The sequence below is a fragment of the Microtus pennsylvanicus genome, chromosome 5 (genome assembly GCF_037038515.1).
Source record: "Microtus pennsylvanicus isolate mMicPen1 chromosome 5, mMicPen1.hap1, whole genome shotgun sequence".
Lineage (NCBI taxonomy): Eukaryota > Metazoa > Chordata > Mammalia > Rodentia > Cricetidae > Microtus > Microtus pennsylvanicus.
This window is the reverse complement of record NC_134583.1, coordinates 10319008-10336528: the sequence shown is the minus strand read 5'-3', so window position 1 is coordinate 10336528 and position 17521 is coordinate 10319008. Positions and strand designations below refer to the sequence as shown.

The 17521-nt window shown below is 38.5% G+C and overlaps 1 protein-coding gene across 2 annotated transcripts in view; it reads left to right on the top strand.

The window, feature by feature from the left end:
• Map3k7 (mitogen-activated protein kinase kinase kinase 7) overlaps positions 1-17521 on the top strand; it is a 57544-nt gene that overhangs the window by 24394 nt on the left and 15629 nt on the right. The window contains exons 10-13 of one of the 2 annotated variants that reach the window (XM_075971279.1): positions 479-609; positions 1136-1265; positions 3668-3748; positions 15001-15065. In XM_075971279.1, the coding sequence (XP_075827394.1) occupies positions 479-609; positions 1136-1265; positions 3668-3748; positions 15001-15065 (407 nt within the window). The remainder of the gene's footprint in view (positions 1-478; positions 610-1135; positions 1266-3667; positions 3749-15000; positions 15066-17521) is intronic. The other variant, XM_075971280.1, reaches the window with a different exon arrangement.

Here is a 17521-nt window from a genome sequence, read left to right as displayed (position 1 = left end):
ACTGGGTTTCTTGATGCTATCCTGTGCCATTTGGGGGATTTCTTTTTTGTTGTGTGACTCTTGGACTTGGTAACCTGCACGGTAACCTGTTGCTCCAGAAGAGAAAGAGCGTTTGTTTTCATCTTATACCTGAGCTCCACCCTCATACATCCAGAACAAGAGTCCTAGTAGGGACTCCAACAGTGCTCTCCAAACTGACTTCTAGCTATGTCCTTCAAACTCTCTCATCCTCTGGTCTGCTCATCTCAGCTTAAACCCTCAGTTCTACTTCAGGGCTAAACCCTTACGTTAGTCTCATCTGTTTAGAAAACTGACTGATTCTGTATTGTGCCGTCTGTAACCTTCATGCAAAATGGGCTTGTTTAGGGTGTCTAATTGGTGTGGAAATCTTGCTGTTTTTATTTATGTCTTCTCAGTTATTGAATGAGACATTCATATCATTCTCAACCTAAAATTATAAATGTTTCTGTTTTCCTAGGCTCATTCATGGACATCGCTTCTACAAATACCAGTAATAAAAGTGACACGAATCTGGAGCAAGTTCCTGCCACAAATGATACTATTAAACGCTTAGAGTCAAAACTGCTAAAAAATCAGGCAAAGCAACAGGTTTGTTATTAAAGTAAAATTGCATGGTTTCCTTACTAGTAGTTATAACATTACACTAAATAGGTCGCTAGTTTGCCACGTATGTAACAATCTTAAGTTTTCTTCCTGCACCAGACCAATGAGCTTATGGTGAGAGACATGAAATTTTGCTGCCATTTGTTATCAAACAAGTTGTTTTCCTTTCTGCTGGTTGTTGCTGTTGCCAACACCTGCCCCTTCCTCCAAGTGATCCACCCTAACTAAGGGTCCTATGCAGTGTGAAATACATTTTGTTGTTCTATGGGCCAGTTAAGGAATTCTCATATTTCTGTCACTTCATCCTGTTCAGGTTGGTTGTACTGTGGCCATTGCTGGTTAGATTACTCTGAGAGGCATGTATCTGAGCTTGCTCTCCTTTTTTTTAGCTCCCTCCCAGTATAAAATTCCGTCTTTCAGAACAGTACCATAGTCATCTTCCTCTTTGCCTGTCCTGGATCTCTACATAAAAAGAACTGCAGTAATTGAGATTGACCTATAATTTTAACAGAGTGAATCTGGACGGCTGAGCTTGGGAGCCTCTCGTGGGAGCAGTGTGGAGAGCTTGCCCCCGACCTCCGAGGGCAAGAGGATGAGTGCGGACATGTCTGAGATAGAAGCTAGGATCGTGGCGACCCCAGGTAAAGGGGCTGCGAGTCCAAAGAGAAAATGACTGTGGTTTTACATGATGCTCACAATTGTTTCCAGTGGGGCTGCAGGGTGTTTCTGTCTTCTACGTACTTTTGTGAACAGATGGCAGGGTTACAGTATGTTTTCTAAACTTCCAGCATAAATTTGTATGTTTGGCTCAAATTTTAAATAAGAGAAATATGACTTTAAAATTTCTTTGGTTTATAAAATACATCTTTCTAGTTACAGATTTTATCAAATAGAATTATTTCTCCTCAAACGTAAACTAGCTCTAAGAAATTGAAATTCCACCAATACCAGAACAGTGCAGTGACGGAGTAATTTACCACCGTTTGTGGTAAGCCAAAGAAACAAAAAAAACCATTGCATAAAATTGTGCTCCAGGACTATGTTGTCTTCCCACCATCCTGCCAGTGGCAAGAATAGCCGAGCTAGGAGTTGTTTGTTTGATGGTAGAATGAGATAGTAGTAGTTTCATCAGACATTGATTTTGCTAGTGTTTAAATTTCATTTTATAAGCCCTTAAAACATTGCAGTAGACAGAGTGGTCAAAATGAAAAGGAATGGTGTTTGGTCACCTGATCAACTGCACATTTTTTTCTTTTTTCTTTTTTTTTCTTCTTTTTTTGCCAGATTTTATTTTAGTGGTGCCAATTTAGTTGAGTCTTACTTGGTTATTTCTGATTCTTCCAAGGTTAGAGAAGAATGGATTATAAAAATGGACATTGTATTGGAGAATGTGGAAGTGTAAACAAACAACAAAACTTACAAATTCTCAGAGGATATTTTGGTCTATCTGCATATCATTTAATTATAGATACAGACTTTATTTTTTAAACTTAGTTGTTTTCTATGTAAAATATTCTGATTGTGTGTGTTCTTTTGTAGAAAGTGGCATCCAGATGAACTGTACTGTATTTGTCTAAACTAATCACAGTCCCTGAGTTTATCAACCCCACTAAAGCCTTTAGCTAGGAAAGAATCTGGAAATAACAGTGTCTGAACACATAAGCTGTGATCACACATAGACAAGTCTAGATATGCCCGTGGTCACTAGGCAGCTGGTTTTCTGTGTCCCTGTGTGTCACAGTCTCTATTTAACTTCTGTCCTCAAGGTTACCTTGTGGTCTAAAATGGCTGGTACAGTTCACCCATCACTTCCACAGTTCAGGGGGCAGGAAAGAAGTGGTAACCAAAGAAAGCAAGCTTCGAAGACCTTTTCTACAACTTCTACATGCACGCCATTAGCCAGAGTGACACGGTCAGGTGGCCTGTTCTTACCTCTAGGAGAAGAGATCTGCATCCATATCTGACATTGCTGCTCTAGTAAAGTTAGAGTCCATTGCTAAGGAAAAGGAGAGATCAGAGACTAGCAGGGAACTGGTTGTCTCTGCCCCAGGTAAATCCTCAGAAAGTGTCAAGCTGAGCAGAGGTCAGTCACCTTCTACTGGCCTTCACGATGCACAATTGTCTTTGGACAGAACCATACCCCCAACACTTTTGGGGAACCATTTCACTTCACAAGTGTCATTCAGAATAGACACATCATATTGATTTCTGACCTAAAAGGGAAAGTCATGTTATGATAATAGTTATGCTTTTGTTGAGTCTAATTTTTCTAATCAGTTACAGGTTTGTAATTACATATTGTAGGAGTGACGTTTTTTTCCAGTTCAAGGATAATCATATACAAATAAATTACTTTGTCCTCGCTATCTAAATGTAGAACAATACATCCTTTGAATTTTTTAATGAATTGTCTTACTTTAAAGATTCATACTCCAGCTTTTAACAGCCTTCATATTTAACAACTAAATACCCTAGACTTTGAAAGCTATAATTAGTGTTGAGTTTAAAAGAAATACTTATGGAAACATACATTTTTATGCTTTGATTTGATAACTATTGTTTAATCCTGGGATTTTAATTTATAGCACATTCCAAGAAGCACCTAACTTAAAGAGCTATCTGATCCTGTTTGTGTCATCAGCACAAATCTGGCAGCTTACCTTACTAACTGCACTCTTCCTCCTCCCACCCATCCATTCCCTACCCTCACCTCATATCATTGATTTTACTTAGGTAGAATATTTCTAAGAACACATTGGAATTTAGCTTCTCCATGTTCTGCGGTTTTGTCTGTCTTTGTTGTTGAGTGCTTTTTTTTTGGTCCTGCTATTTAAAGCCAGTGTGTAAAACGTCTTAGACTGTTTGGTTTTTGCTCTTTAACAGCACCTTCCTAAGCATGGATGAAAAGTTAGATAGTTGTGCATGCCATTCTGCATGAGATGTAATTAACATGACTATTTCAGAACTCTTCTGTTTTGCAGTCATTTCCTGTGTTACTGTTTGTGGTTGTTTGCATGTATACTGTACATGTGTGTTTTTTCAGCCTATTCCAAGCCTAAACGGGGCCACCGTAAAACCGCTTCATTTGGCAACATTCTGGATGTCCCTGAGATCGTCATATCAGGTATCATAGACCACCTGTGTTGGTGTAACAGCTATGGAACTGGATTAATGATCCTGGTACTTTTAAATGCTTCTTGCTCCAATTTTCATATGATCTGAAAATAGATAGCTCGCATACAGTACCCAGGGAGACAGGTAGAAAACTTTATATTGCACACTGAAACCAACCTGCAATCGCAATTTCACATCTCCAGTGATAGGAATCAAGTGAAAAGAAATTAACACTCTTCACATAATGGAGAACACCATCCCTCCTCATGTTTATGTAGTCTTCTGTCGAAAGTGAGAAAGTAAGCTGTGCCTAGGTCTATTTTGTACCTAGCAGAAAAAGGATGCAACTGCTTGAAACATGTGCTGTCCTTGTCTTCTTCCTTCCCTGCCCAGCCTGTGTCTGGGGAGCCGGTGGGCCTGCAGCTGGAAGAAGAGAGCTGCTGCACTGCATTATTATAACCTGGAGGGCAGAGGGTGGATACCAGGCAAGACCTGCCATTTGTAGGATGCCTTGTAGAAACAGAACTGCCAGGACAGCTGCTTAGTTCCACTGCTAGTGTGTTAATACCAACTATGTTTTACACCTGACTCACACATGATGCTTCAGTGAGTCAGTTGGAAAATGTTTTCATACCTTATGTGGTCCTTTCATAGATGAATAAAAGCCACCATTTTTTAATAAAATCTTAAATGGCATAATAACCTTCAATATATTTCTTACAATGATTATTTGGGCCAATGAGGTGACTTAGCAGGTAAAGGCGCTTCCTGATCAGCCTAATGACCTAATTCCTAGGACCCATGTGGTGGGAAAACGAACAGACTCCCAAAAGTAGTTCTTTGTTCTCCACATACACACAGGGGGACAAGATAAATAAAATATAGATTTTTTTTTAAAAAAATACCATTTATCCCTGTTTTAAAAAAATAACAATTTTCCTTCATCTCTTGACTCTATTATAGAGATGATATTTTTCACATGTGTGATTGGATGGGTTCTTTGGCATTCTTTACTTTTGCCCATGAATGTACTTCACTGTGTTTAAACTGTAGTTGAATACCTAATTTTTTCTAGCTAAACTTAAAACTAAGGGATAAGGACTATGTATTTGTTAATTATTGTTGATTCTGTCAGTAGTAACTGTCTCTATAGTACTTACCACACTGAACATACTGTTTAATAAATAGGTTTATTAAATGAGTACATCATTGAGTATCTCTAATAGCTAGAAACTAAGACACAAAATATAAATTATAGTTTTGTGGGCCATTTTATCTAAATAAAGGCAATTTGTACTAATTTTCTTTAGTATTCAAATGAAGTTTTTAAATTGTCACCACTGTTAACTCATTTCTCACATAGTAATTTTTATTTATTGATGGCTTCTTTTCATACCGGCTATTTGTGATTATCTCATTTCCCTACTGATAGATATAATATGCTACCTAAAAATAGCAACATTTACATTTATATAGATCTATATTAACCTTAAATACATTACAGAATCAGAAAATTTACACAAGTAGCAATTTAAAGGGCAGACAAAATAATGGGGTAGTGTTGAAGGGAGCAGGCCCCTTGTTCTGTCCCGCCCGGCTAGCTTACACCCGAAATACTCACACAAAAATTGTATTAATTAAATCACTGCCTGGCCCATTATTTCTAGCCTCTTATTGGCTAACTCTCTCATATTAGTTTAAGCCATTTCTGATAATCTGTATATCACCACGAGGTTGTGGCTTACCAGGAAAGATTCTAACCAGCGTCTGTCTCAGGCAGGAGAATTATGGCGTCTGCCCGTCTGTCCTTCCCAGCATCCAGTTCTGTCTACTCCACCTACCTAAGTCTGCCCTATTAAAAGGCCAAGACAGTCTCTTTATTCAACCAATGAAAGCAACACATAAACAGAAGAACCTCCTACACCAGGGAAGCAATAAGAAACATAGTAATATCCTAGTGGGGTAAGAGCTAGTACTGTGTAATGGCCAGAGGTCCGGTACTCTTAACCTGTATAACTCTAGACAGCCTGCCTAAAAGAGCTCGTCTGAAAAGTTAGCAGTGCTGAAGCCAGGAAGTCCTGGAAAGATGCTATTTTATTTTTGTATTTTATTAAAATGTATTTATTTATGCATATGAGTGCTCTGTTTGAATGTATGGCCTCATGACAGACAGAAAAGAGCATCAGATCCTATTATAGCTGGGAATTGAACTTAGGTCCTCTGGGAGAGCAACCAGTGCTCTTAACCACTGAGCCATCTCTCCAGCCCTGGCAAGATACTTTTTTAAAGCTAGATAGAGGTCATCTTAATGGACTTTCATTGCACCCTTGTACCTGAATTGAAAGTGTACCTGTATGCTAGATACAGGATTAAAATATGCTTCCGAGCCTTTCTTCCCAGAGCCCACAGACTCCACTCAGCTCTTCTGACTCAGTTCACATTGTGTTTTTTACTCTTCCATTGAAGTCACAGAATGTAGAACATGCCACCCTTCCTTAGTGCTTTTGTAGTGGGGAACACTTCACTTAGGGAGACTAGGACTTTGGGTCCTTTTGAAATAAGCACACCGGGAGACTAGGACTTTGGGTCCTTTTGAAATAAGCATACCTTAATTCTGCTGTTACTTTCTAGGGTAGCAATGCTATTTCAGTGAAAGTATTAGTTAGCAATAAATAGTTTTAAATGTTCTTGTTAGGTCTTCCTTTTCAGATATCTAAACACTAATCAATTTTTCCTTCTTTAATAAAAGAATATAGGCTCTAGAACTGAAACTGATAGTCATAAAAGCCAAACACTAATGTATCTCTAACTTACAATTTAAAATTAAACTTAGTAATAAAGCCCACCCTTTGGTAATATCTCATTTTCTGTTAGCATTTTAATTAGAAGATGGAATTTATTTTCCCAAATTTCCTAACACTAACAGAATTTCTTTTCCACCAAGTGGATTTCTGACAAATGCTTTGGTCTAGATACTTCTTTTTAAATGTCTAAACTCCCGTTTACCAGCACTGGAACTCAGTTCTAAATATTTTTGCATAATTGTTTCACTTATCACAAATAAACAGTCCCAGTAATGCTTCGCTTTGGGTGAGTGCTGTGCACTAAGTCCAGTGTACATGTTGACGTGAGCTCCCTCTCCCAGCAGCAGCGCTCCTTCAAGCTCATGCAGACTTGACATGAACATACTTTTCTTTCTTTGGCATTTCTCTATATGTATATGATGAATTTTGTTCCTGTTCACTCCATCTCGTCATCTTCCTCCTGCTCATCCTCTTCGGACGAATCCCCTTCCTGCTTTGATTACTCACACATGCTTCCATCATGGGGGAAGTAGGAAAGTGCCTGGCACTGGCCCAGGCAAAGAGAGAAATCCTAATTTCCCTCACTAATCTTTGCTTTTCAAAAGCATTTATATTATTTGCATCATTCATGTAAGGAAGAAAGCTACTTGGCTACCATCAGTTTCTAGTCCTTAGGTCATGCAGGAATCGGCTTTTAATATAATACTAAGGGATTCACTCATTGATTATGAGAGTGTACAAGTTTCGTACCTCATCTCATTGCTGGGGCTGGTAGGCTGGCAGACTTTGGCATAGTAATGCTCCCTTCAATTCCCACTGTCCCCTCCCATGCAAGGGATGCTGTAGCTGAGGCTTGTTCTTATACCAAGCAGGACACCATTAAGAGCTGCTCATCAGTTGAGTACAGGTGACATTGTACTGCTTACACATCTGTGCCAGGTGCTGTCAGCTCTTCCTAGGCAGATTCAGTAGAGATGAGAAGGTTCTCACCCATGGTTAGGACATTCATCCAATAACTGCTTAATACATTTGCTTGTTACATTATGCACTGGTAAATGGCTCTGAGAAGAAGCAATGGGCTTTTCTTAAGTGCCTTCCCTTGACATTTGAGTTTTGAAAGCATGATCCTTTCTCCTTTCAGCCAGTGACTTGTTTTTTTTGGTTTGGTTTGGTTTGATACAGTTCCTCTGTGTAACTCTGGCTGCTGTGGAACTTGCTCCATAGACCAGGCTGGCCTCAACTCAGAGATTAGCCTGCCTCTGTCTTTGGATTGCTGGGAAGTATGCATCACCACTGTCCAGCTTCCAGTGACCTGTAATAACTTCTTTTGTTTCAAGAAGCAGAAATGGGTGAGGTATTATTGGATTGCTTTAAGTTTTCTGATTGTTTTTCCTTCTATTTTAGTAAAGAAGTTAAGATAGATCTTGGACTTTGCTTTGCCCTCAAGTTTTTAATTTTTTTCTTCAAGGTCTAATAATTTATTTGTTACTCTTAAAGACTTACTTTTGACTAGACTCACACTTAGAAGCTCTCAGCAGGGACAGCCTATGTCTCTTGGCAATCTGTTTCTGGTGTCTTCTTTACCTTCCTTCATTCTCTGGGCCAAAAGTTTAGCATATTCTGCAACCTCCTCCTTGTGGTTTTTAGCACACTGTTTCTTCAGAGCGATGCACCAGGGAAATAGAATAACAAGATGTTGAATCTAGGGTGCTTTGGTCCTATGCTTCTTGCCTCCTTTGTACAAGGCTGAATGACAACAATTTGACAGACTTCATCTTCTTTAGAGAGATTGAAAAGCTTTCAGATTCTGCTAGTTCTTTTGGTCCCCATCCACACAGGCACATTAGTTGTACATATTAGGACTATCCTTCTCCTTTTTTTAAGTAGCAAAGTTGAGAACACTCAGATTGGCATCCACAAGGCGTCCATGAGCAGACTCTCCAGTCCTCCTCGCTCTGTCATAAAAATGCACCTTGGGCCGGAGAGATGGCTCAGAGGTTAAGAGCATTGCCTGCTCTTCCAAAGGTCCTGAGTTCAATTCTCAGCAACCACATGGTGGTTCACAACCATCTGTAATTAGGTCTGGTTCCCTCTTCTGGCCTTCAGGCATAACACAGAAAGAATATTATATACTAAATAAATAAATATTTAAAAAAAAAAGAACGCACCTTGCTCAACAGCGGGCGTACTCTGATACTTTGCTTCGTCGGGGAGAATTTTGTGATTCCCACCACTAATTCAGACCATACAGCCCTTCCACACCCAGAGCATCAGCACCCACTTCTATGGCCATGCACATCTAGAAAGTACGAAGCTTGAATTCATCATCCACTTCAGTGAGTTTCTGAGGGCCAGTACCTACAAAGGAGATCTCTGCTTCATCTTGACACTTCTGCTGCCCCAAGTTTTGATCTGGTTCTTTCCTCCCTTTTCCTCATCTCATGTTCTGATGGGATTATATTTTGCAAAACTATCCTGGCAGTGGGAGGTCATCTATTTCAGCTGGTGTTAAAATAATCTAACTTTCACGTTTCTTCAAAAGCAACATTTGTTGAAGATGAATAGGTAAAATGCCAGAAAGTCACATGAAAGGAGCAGCAGCCTTCCCCACTTTAAAATGGGGAGTAAGAGTCTGAGGAGTTTAGAAAGCAGATTTTGTTCAGAACTTTTTTAAAATAATTTTTTTATTTCTTGAGATTATGATGCAACGTCATCATTTCTCTCCCTTTTCAAACCTTCAGATCCTCTTATATATCTCCCCTTCTTTCAAATGCTGGTGTCGGTGGTGGTAGTGGTGTGTTAGGTGTTTGTTCCTGAATTTATAAATACAACTTGCTCAGTCTGTAGAATGCTACTTATGGTACTGGGTAGTCAATTGGTCTGCTCTTCCCTAGGGAAGCCTGTTTCTCCAGCCTGGACATTCCTTAGTTGCCTGTATTTTTGTCTAGGGTTGAGACCTTATGAGCTTTCCCTTTGTGATGTCACTCTCTGTTGCTATCCTAGGTCATGTTTAGGCTATCATGTTGGTGAGACTTCATGCATGTAGCTTCTAGCATTTCTAGGAAATAGTCCCACAGCAAATTCCCTGGTCCTCTGGTTCTTGTCTTTCTTCTCTATCTTCTGAAATGCTCCCTGAGCCTTAGATGTGGGTGGAAGTTGTGTTGTAGATGTATCATTTAGGACTGGACTCTACATTTATGCATTTGATCAGTTTTGGTTTTCTGTAGTGGACTTCACCCATTGCATAGAGACATTTCCTTGATAAGAGGTAATAGCTATACCTATCTGTGGGCATAAGGACAAATATTTAGAATGTAGTTAGAGATGCTATGGCTTAGCAAAGTGGTGGCCGTAGGGTTTTCTCCAAGATCCATGACTTCACTACTTCTGGGTAGTAGACAAGGTTTCCAGTACCAAGCACGGTGTTCCTCTTGTGGAGCAGGTCTTACATCCAAGTAGAGATCTTTTGAGCATATTTGTTAAATATTAGATATTAGTCATAAGTATTCATGTTTGGGTCTCCTGTTCTGTTCTATCTGTCTTAGTGTCTGTCTACTTTTGTGCCAGTACCATACTATTTTTATTACTTTGGCTCTGTGATGTATCTTGAGGCCTGGAGTGGTTTTGCTGTCATTGGTCTATTGTTCTTTATTTGTCCTTGGTCTATTGTGGTTCTTTATTTGTAATTCTAAAATCAATAGTCAGGGAAGAGCACTTGTGCCCTAAAATCATTTTGTGAGTGACTGGAGTGCTCAGGGACACCAGGTATGATTATAATGTTTCAAAGTCGACTGGGAAAAATCACAGACACACATAGACACACACACACACACACACACACACCGCTGTGAACAAGCAGTATAAATGAAACAATCTGCTGCATTTTCTCTCATACTAGAATAAAAATGTTATTTATAGTTTATACCAGCTTGATTGCTACTATAAAATGAAACAAATACTCAAAATGTGACTTACAAAGTCACCTTATAAATACTGATATGATAGTCATAATATGTACATATCTTGAGAAAACAAGCTAAACTAGAAAATGTAATAGAATATTAGTCTTAATTATGATGCTTGATTCCACTTTAAGGCACTTAAATAGCCTCTGATCCACTCTAGATATGCATTACCTTAAAATACTGCCATTTGAGGGCATGGACAATGCGGTTTTACTGTATCTTTGTGGCTTCTCAGTCTGTGATAATATGGCCTGGTATGAAGACAGACAGAATGCCTTCACCAAAAATGATACTTCATCTTAGGTATTTCTTTACATAATAATATTTTTGAGCCATTCTTAACTGATGTATATAAAATATTTTGTACAATTTCCTGAAGACCCTGAGTTATCTGATGTTATTGTTTATATAGTATCATTCTTGAAGCTAGAAATAAGCCTTAAGTCTCCATGTTTTAGATCTCTTAGCCGTATTTAGGTCTATTAACTTTCAAAAATAAATAAATACCCATTTTCACTTTCATAAGACAATAGCTTTGCTGTATATTTTTATAGTAAGAGTATGCTGCAGAGAAAGGTGGAATTAACTGAGTTTCTGGCCCTGCTTCATCTTGGGTATTAACAAACCTACTGTCCAATGGGAGGGCTTTGCAGAGCATCACACCCTGGAGGCAGAGGCAGACTTGAGAGATGTTCATTGTTTTGCTTTCCTCACTAGCATAAGAATAGTTTTTCTCATGCTGTGTTTGAGTCAAGAACTAGTAGATACTAGTATTTGTAAATATTGTTCAACTAGAATTATATAAATTATTACACATTTCCCAAATGAAAAGACAATACGGCAGGAGGATTTGAGCTTTTCTACAGTTGAAAAGTCCCTGCCTATTACAGGTAGTCTCATTAACAATTGTGAGCCTTTGATTAGGGACTGTGTTAAGATATTCCTGTTTACTTCCTATAGAATTTGATATTTGTGACTAGTTAAATAGAAAAGTTATTTAACTTTACAGTAAATATTCAGTGACTCTCCACCAAATTTTTTGTTACCAGGATCACATTTTATAATCTAAAAACTAAACTAGCATTTAGGTACATTGGCACCTGTCTTTAGTCCCAGCAGTCAGGAGTCAGACGCCTGTGAATCTCTCAGAGTTCAAAGCCAGCCAGGGGGCTACATAGTGAAACTCTATCTAAAAGAAATAAAATATAATTAAAGAAAAAAGAAAACAGGGGTGGACTTCAAATTCTAATCTAATAAAACTAATTCCAAAGCAATACTCATCTGTCATTAATAATTACTTTGAAAAACCTATCTGGCGTCCTTCTAAGAAAAGAGTCATAATTTGTTGAAATTAGTAAGAGATTGTGGCAATGTAATGAACACACATTTTTAAATTATACCATCAGTTTACTACTAAGCAGTAATTCAAAACTTACATATAAAATGTTATACAATGTTTTCAATCCTATTTTATGCATGAGAACAATTTTTATTTAGAACTTACAAATCTCAGATTTTTCAACAATTTGGGCAAAAGAAGTCTCCAGGATAATAGTTTGCTTTTAAGTGAAGAGTCTGCATGTGCTTTGAAAGTTTCCAGCATCAGGAGTGAACGCTGTGGACTGGTCTATACCATATGAAAACGCACAGGGGTAGGTTGTGTGAGACCTCGGGCAGTAGTCTCTGGACTTGTTCTGGAAGGACTTAACCACTTGCTTAAGAACTCAACTGTAGCTAAAAGAGCTGCTTTTTTGAGGAGTTAGATTGTATCTATGACACACTGAAGAAGTGAGCTGTGAGGGCAGCTTTCTGATGTCCTTGCCTTTCCGTGTGGGACCTGGAGGAGGGTGTGTAGCATGAGCTGGCAGTGAGATCTTAGACAAAGCACTCTTTTTTTTTTGTTTTTCGAGACAAGGTTTCTCTGTGGTTTTGGAGCCTGTCCTGGAACTAGCTCTTGTAGACCAGGCTGGTCTCAAACTCACAGAGATCCGCCTGCCTCTGACTCCCGAGTGCCGGGATTAAAGGCGAACAAACCACTCTTAAAACTTTCATTTTTCTCTTCAAATCATAGACGTTCCGGATTTTTTTTTTCTTTTTTAAGACAGGGTCTACAGAGTCCTGGCTGTCCTGAAACTCCCCAGGTAGACCAGGCTGGCCTTGAACTCATAGAGATCCCCCTGCCTCTGCCTCCAGAGTACTGGGATTAAAGGCGTGTGCCACCACACCTGGCAGAAGGTCAGGACTTTTTACCACGGCAGTACGTGTAGGATGCTCGATTCAAACTCAACGTCATGCTGCCATCGGGCTTTCTGCCTCTGTTTGCTAGAATGTGTGTAATGCAGGTGTGCACATATCAGATACTTTTAAAACATGGAGAATGAGGGCCCGTGAGATGGCTCAGCAGGTGAGGAACTCCTTTCCAGAACTAACAATATGAGTGTGATCCCCAGAACTAACAAGCAGGAAGGAGAGACCTGTTTCTCACAAATTCTCTTCCGACCTCCACACACATGCTGTAGCAAGAGTACACACACACACACACACACACACACACACACACACACACACACACACAAAGTAAGACATATTTTAAGTGTAAAATGAGTACATTTCTAGATGAGTATTCAGTGAAAAAAATTGAGAATTCAAATTTTCTAAGAAGACATCCAGTGATTTTCATTTGAAGCCCTAGGAGCTTGAGTTATTTTACATTCATATTTCTAAATTACGGCTTTTAAACTTAATATTGGAGCAACAAGTATTTGCTGATTGCAATCCTCTTTTGCTTTGAGCTGTTTGCCAGGTGGTTTCTGACATGGTTGTGCTCATTAAAATGAATTGCCTAATACTGCTTGCTTCCCTCATGCTATAGCATGAAACTCTCATTTTATGGCATTTGTTAACTGTCAGCTCTTCTTTACCCTGTTTCATAAAAATTTTTCTCCCCCTTTTTTTCCTTCCCTCGGCTAAACTTGAACTCATATTTGGTGAAATTGTGGTGGCGATGTCATGGTTTGCAGACACATACGCTGGGTAATTCCTCAGATTCGTAAATGTTCCTGACCTGAAAAAAGAGTTCCAGACACTTTTATAAGTCTGTCTCAACTGTGCTAATTTTAGGGTGAGAGTGTTGAATGAAATGGGCCTAAAATCGCTCGCTAGTCAGAGTAGTGCCCTTTTGTTTTGGGGGAAACAGAAATAGTTAAAAGTATTTATGAACGTGTCTGATTCAATAAGTACAGTTTGTTTTACTTTGTAACCAAAATTTAGGACATTTCAGAATAAACTGAAACTTGAAGTAAGTTTGAATTCAGAGTATACAAAGAATTTTAAAACATTCTGAAATAGGAAACATTATGAGCTATACTTTGAAGAGTGACTATACATTTGAGTTTTATATTCACTACTTGTATTATTTCATTAAACATTCTTAATTCTATTCAAAGTCCACTTGGTTTATACATATAGCAATAATGAGATCACATGGGTTAAAATGCTAAATGATACTACTGATTGGTTTTAGATATAATTTTTTTATATCCAAGATCATGGAGAGTGAAAAATACAAATGATTTGTCTGCTCAGCAGAACAAAGCTGTTGGAGTGTGTGTCTTAAATGCTGCCTGCTAGTTGGAGAATTATATGGTAGTGTTTTCGGGGTCAGAGGCATTGTAAATATTGTACCAGCTGTTTCTTGTAGTATTTCAGTGTTTCCTTTTTAACAGCTGATCTCTCATGTTAAAAGATACTGTATAAACAATCCTACTCCCAAGTAAAGGTGCTGAATGAAGCTGTTGTTTAAGTCGATCTGTTCTGCTGAAGACTTGTTTGTAGAATTCTTTTTTTTATTGAGTTACAAAATGTTGTTAATATAGATATTTCTAAAGTAGGGTGTTCATAATAGCCCATCTTCACAAGCTGCATATATTTATTTGAGCATAGAATGAACATTGTTCATCTCCCAGAGGAAACTGAGCTGTTACTAATGATGAATTACTGCATTCTGACAAAGACTAATGGGATTAAATGTGACTCGGGTCAATAATTTAAACCTAAGCATCCTCTTAGGCACTGCTGCCAGCTAAAGCCAGACATGTCTTACAACCTGCTAGCTGTCTTACTGTGAAAACTGTAACGTAAGGCCCTTGAAATAGATGCCGTCATCGGCCCCAGCCCCCAGGCATTCATCTGTTTAAACACATGACAGAAGATGGTGGAAGACAGTCAGCTGCTGTTTGTGCAGTGGTAGGGTATACTCTGCTGTGGGCCAGTAATTTTAGAGTTAATACACTACAGTTCTCTCTCTGTCTCTTTCTTTCTCAGTTTTTGGGTTGCTTTGTTTTTACAATGAAATTACTCATTCTTTTTCCTTTAAACGTGTTCCGTAGAGCCCTGGAGCAGCAGATTGCACTTCCTCTGCAGCAGTTACACCCTGATCCCTTGCGTGGGTAGACTGCAGTTTTACTTTTTTCTTGTTCTTGTTTTGTTTTAAGGCAACGGGCAACCAAGACGTAGATCCATCCAAGACTTGACTGTTACTGGGACAGAACCTGGTCAGGTAAGACTTAACATTCAAATTATCTGTCTGTAGAAAACTGTGATGGATAGAGTTCAAGAATAAACCATAATGTTCTGTAAAAATAGTTGACCTGAAAATGTAATCAGGAAGTTTATTGCTACTGAACTTCAGTCCATAGGAAAGATGAAAAAGCACTAATGTTCCTAATTGAATTTGAACTGTATGAGAAGGCGTGTTGTTTCTCGTATGTGTGCGGAAAGCACTCTGTCCTGGAACTTAATAATGTACCTTTATCATTGTCCTCTTTTTCCTAATAAGAGGAGTGAATACCTGCCTAATATTGTTACTCCTGGGGCTACCTGGAGAATTTTAACATCTTTTAATTTGATGTATCCACTGGTTGGTATATTTTTCTTAAATATCCTTTGAATATAAATAGTAAACAGATGGCTAAACTCAAGGAATCTTCTGTTCTAATGATTACAGATTTTATTGCTTGTTTTTCATGCACTTCTGAACTCCCCCATCTCTTTATTATAACTTTGCTGTAAGTAGCCCAGATAATGCTATAATTTAAGCCATATTGACTCTACTATAGAGTTCTAATTAATTAGGTATATAAAGTTAGCTAAGTAATTCAGGTTTTTTCTGTTATTCAAATAATACACTTAATATGCATTTTATCATGTTTTCTAAAATGAATGAGTACTAAGTATGAGGTATTTTGTTTTGTTTTCATATGAGTATAGTATTCATATGAAGTAATAAAATTACTGCATAATGGTTCATGTATACATGGAAAGTATCAATGTAACTTACTTTGAAGAAATAGACATTAATACTCTTATTATTTCAGTTTTATAAGAATTAATACTTTTGTGTTTCTAATAAAAGTTAGATTGTTTTCTAGCTCTCTGTTTAACTTAAAAATATCTTGGCATTGTGTTAAACACCTTTAATCCCAGTACCTGAGAGGCAGAGGAAGGTGAATGTCTTTGCATTTGAAGCCACCCTGGTCTATATAGTGAGTTCCAGGACAGTCAGTACTACAAAGAGCAACCCTGTCTCAAAAATAAAAGAAAAAAAAAAACTGATAAAGTGATTAATATCTTTGACTTTATTTAAATCTGGTAATATTTTATGACAACTTATACCACACACACACAATATATATGTATACATAAAGTCTTAAAATATAGAAATACATATGCGTTGTTACTTATTTAGAGTCATTATTAATTTAAATTAATTTTTCTCACTCATTCAGTAGTGATTTTTTTTCCCAGTGTATTGGTTCTTATGAATTACAAATTACCAAAGAATTACAACCTTACAGTGCCTTGTGTTCACTTTGCAACGAGAGTGACGGAGAATAATTATACTGTACTATGAATGCATTTCACACCAGGAAAGTGTCTACATGACCATTGGGTGGAATCCATGTAATTACTCATGAAAACAGCACCCATTATGTGGGAGGGAGCGTGCCCACAGCTTGGAGTTCCAGAACTTGACAGTGTGCTTCTTTTCCAATTCGTTGAAGTCATTGGTAGGTGGGGGTGGGGCGCTTCTGCTTTTATTTTTATTTTGAGGTTTGTTTCTGAACACTGAAATTGGTAAGAGCCTGATGTAGTACAGGCCCATATAGTACGACTGTCATGAGAAGGAAGAGTGTGCTGGTGAAGCTCAGCGTTGCATCTCACAGAAAAAAGTGAACTGCTCAGTTGTGTGTACTTGGGCTTGTGACTTGAAAAAAATCATTTCACTGAAATTACTTTTCTTCTATAAATTAAAATGCAAGACTTTGGGGGGGTGCTTCCATTTCTACTTGCAATGTACGTGGTTTACAGTTAACTTGGGAAGCTTAGGAAGCACTCAAAATGTACCTGGCCTCCTAGTGTCTTTGGGAAAGAAAAAAAGCAACCGTTTACTAGCTATATCCAAAAAAGATTGTTCTCAGACCCTGGGAAAATAAGACAAAGCCAATCCACTTCAATGTATGAGGGTCACTGCCACCCCAAACACAAAAAAGCATTGTCCTTCCATACAAATGAGAATGGCTACAGCAGCTTTACCAAGTGCAGCTCTCTCCTGTCTGTCTGCCTCCCTGTAGAACTGCCCCTGTTGGCAGCAGCCATGTGAGAGAGAACCTCTCTGTCCTCCCCCAAATCAACCAAACACAAAGTCTCAGTTCTGTGAGTTTCTTTCTAGAGCATTCTTAAAGAGATATTATTCTCTGGTGCCCCATAGAGAACCTTCATCACCACAATAAACTCAACTTTATTCTACCAATGTGTTCCTGGCAGTCATTGACTGGAGACTGGCGGTACCAATAATGCCCAGTCTTGGTGGAGCCTTTTCTGCCCCCAGACTTGCAGGGAAGGTCTAATATATCCCTGAGTGGCTTCAAATACATGGCAAAGGATGGCTTTGACATGCTGACCCTCCTGCCTCTACCTCCCAGGTGCTTAGCTTATGGGTGTCAACTACTGCCT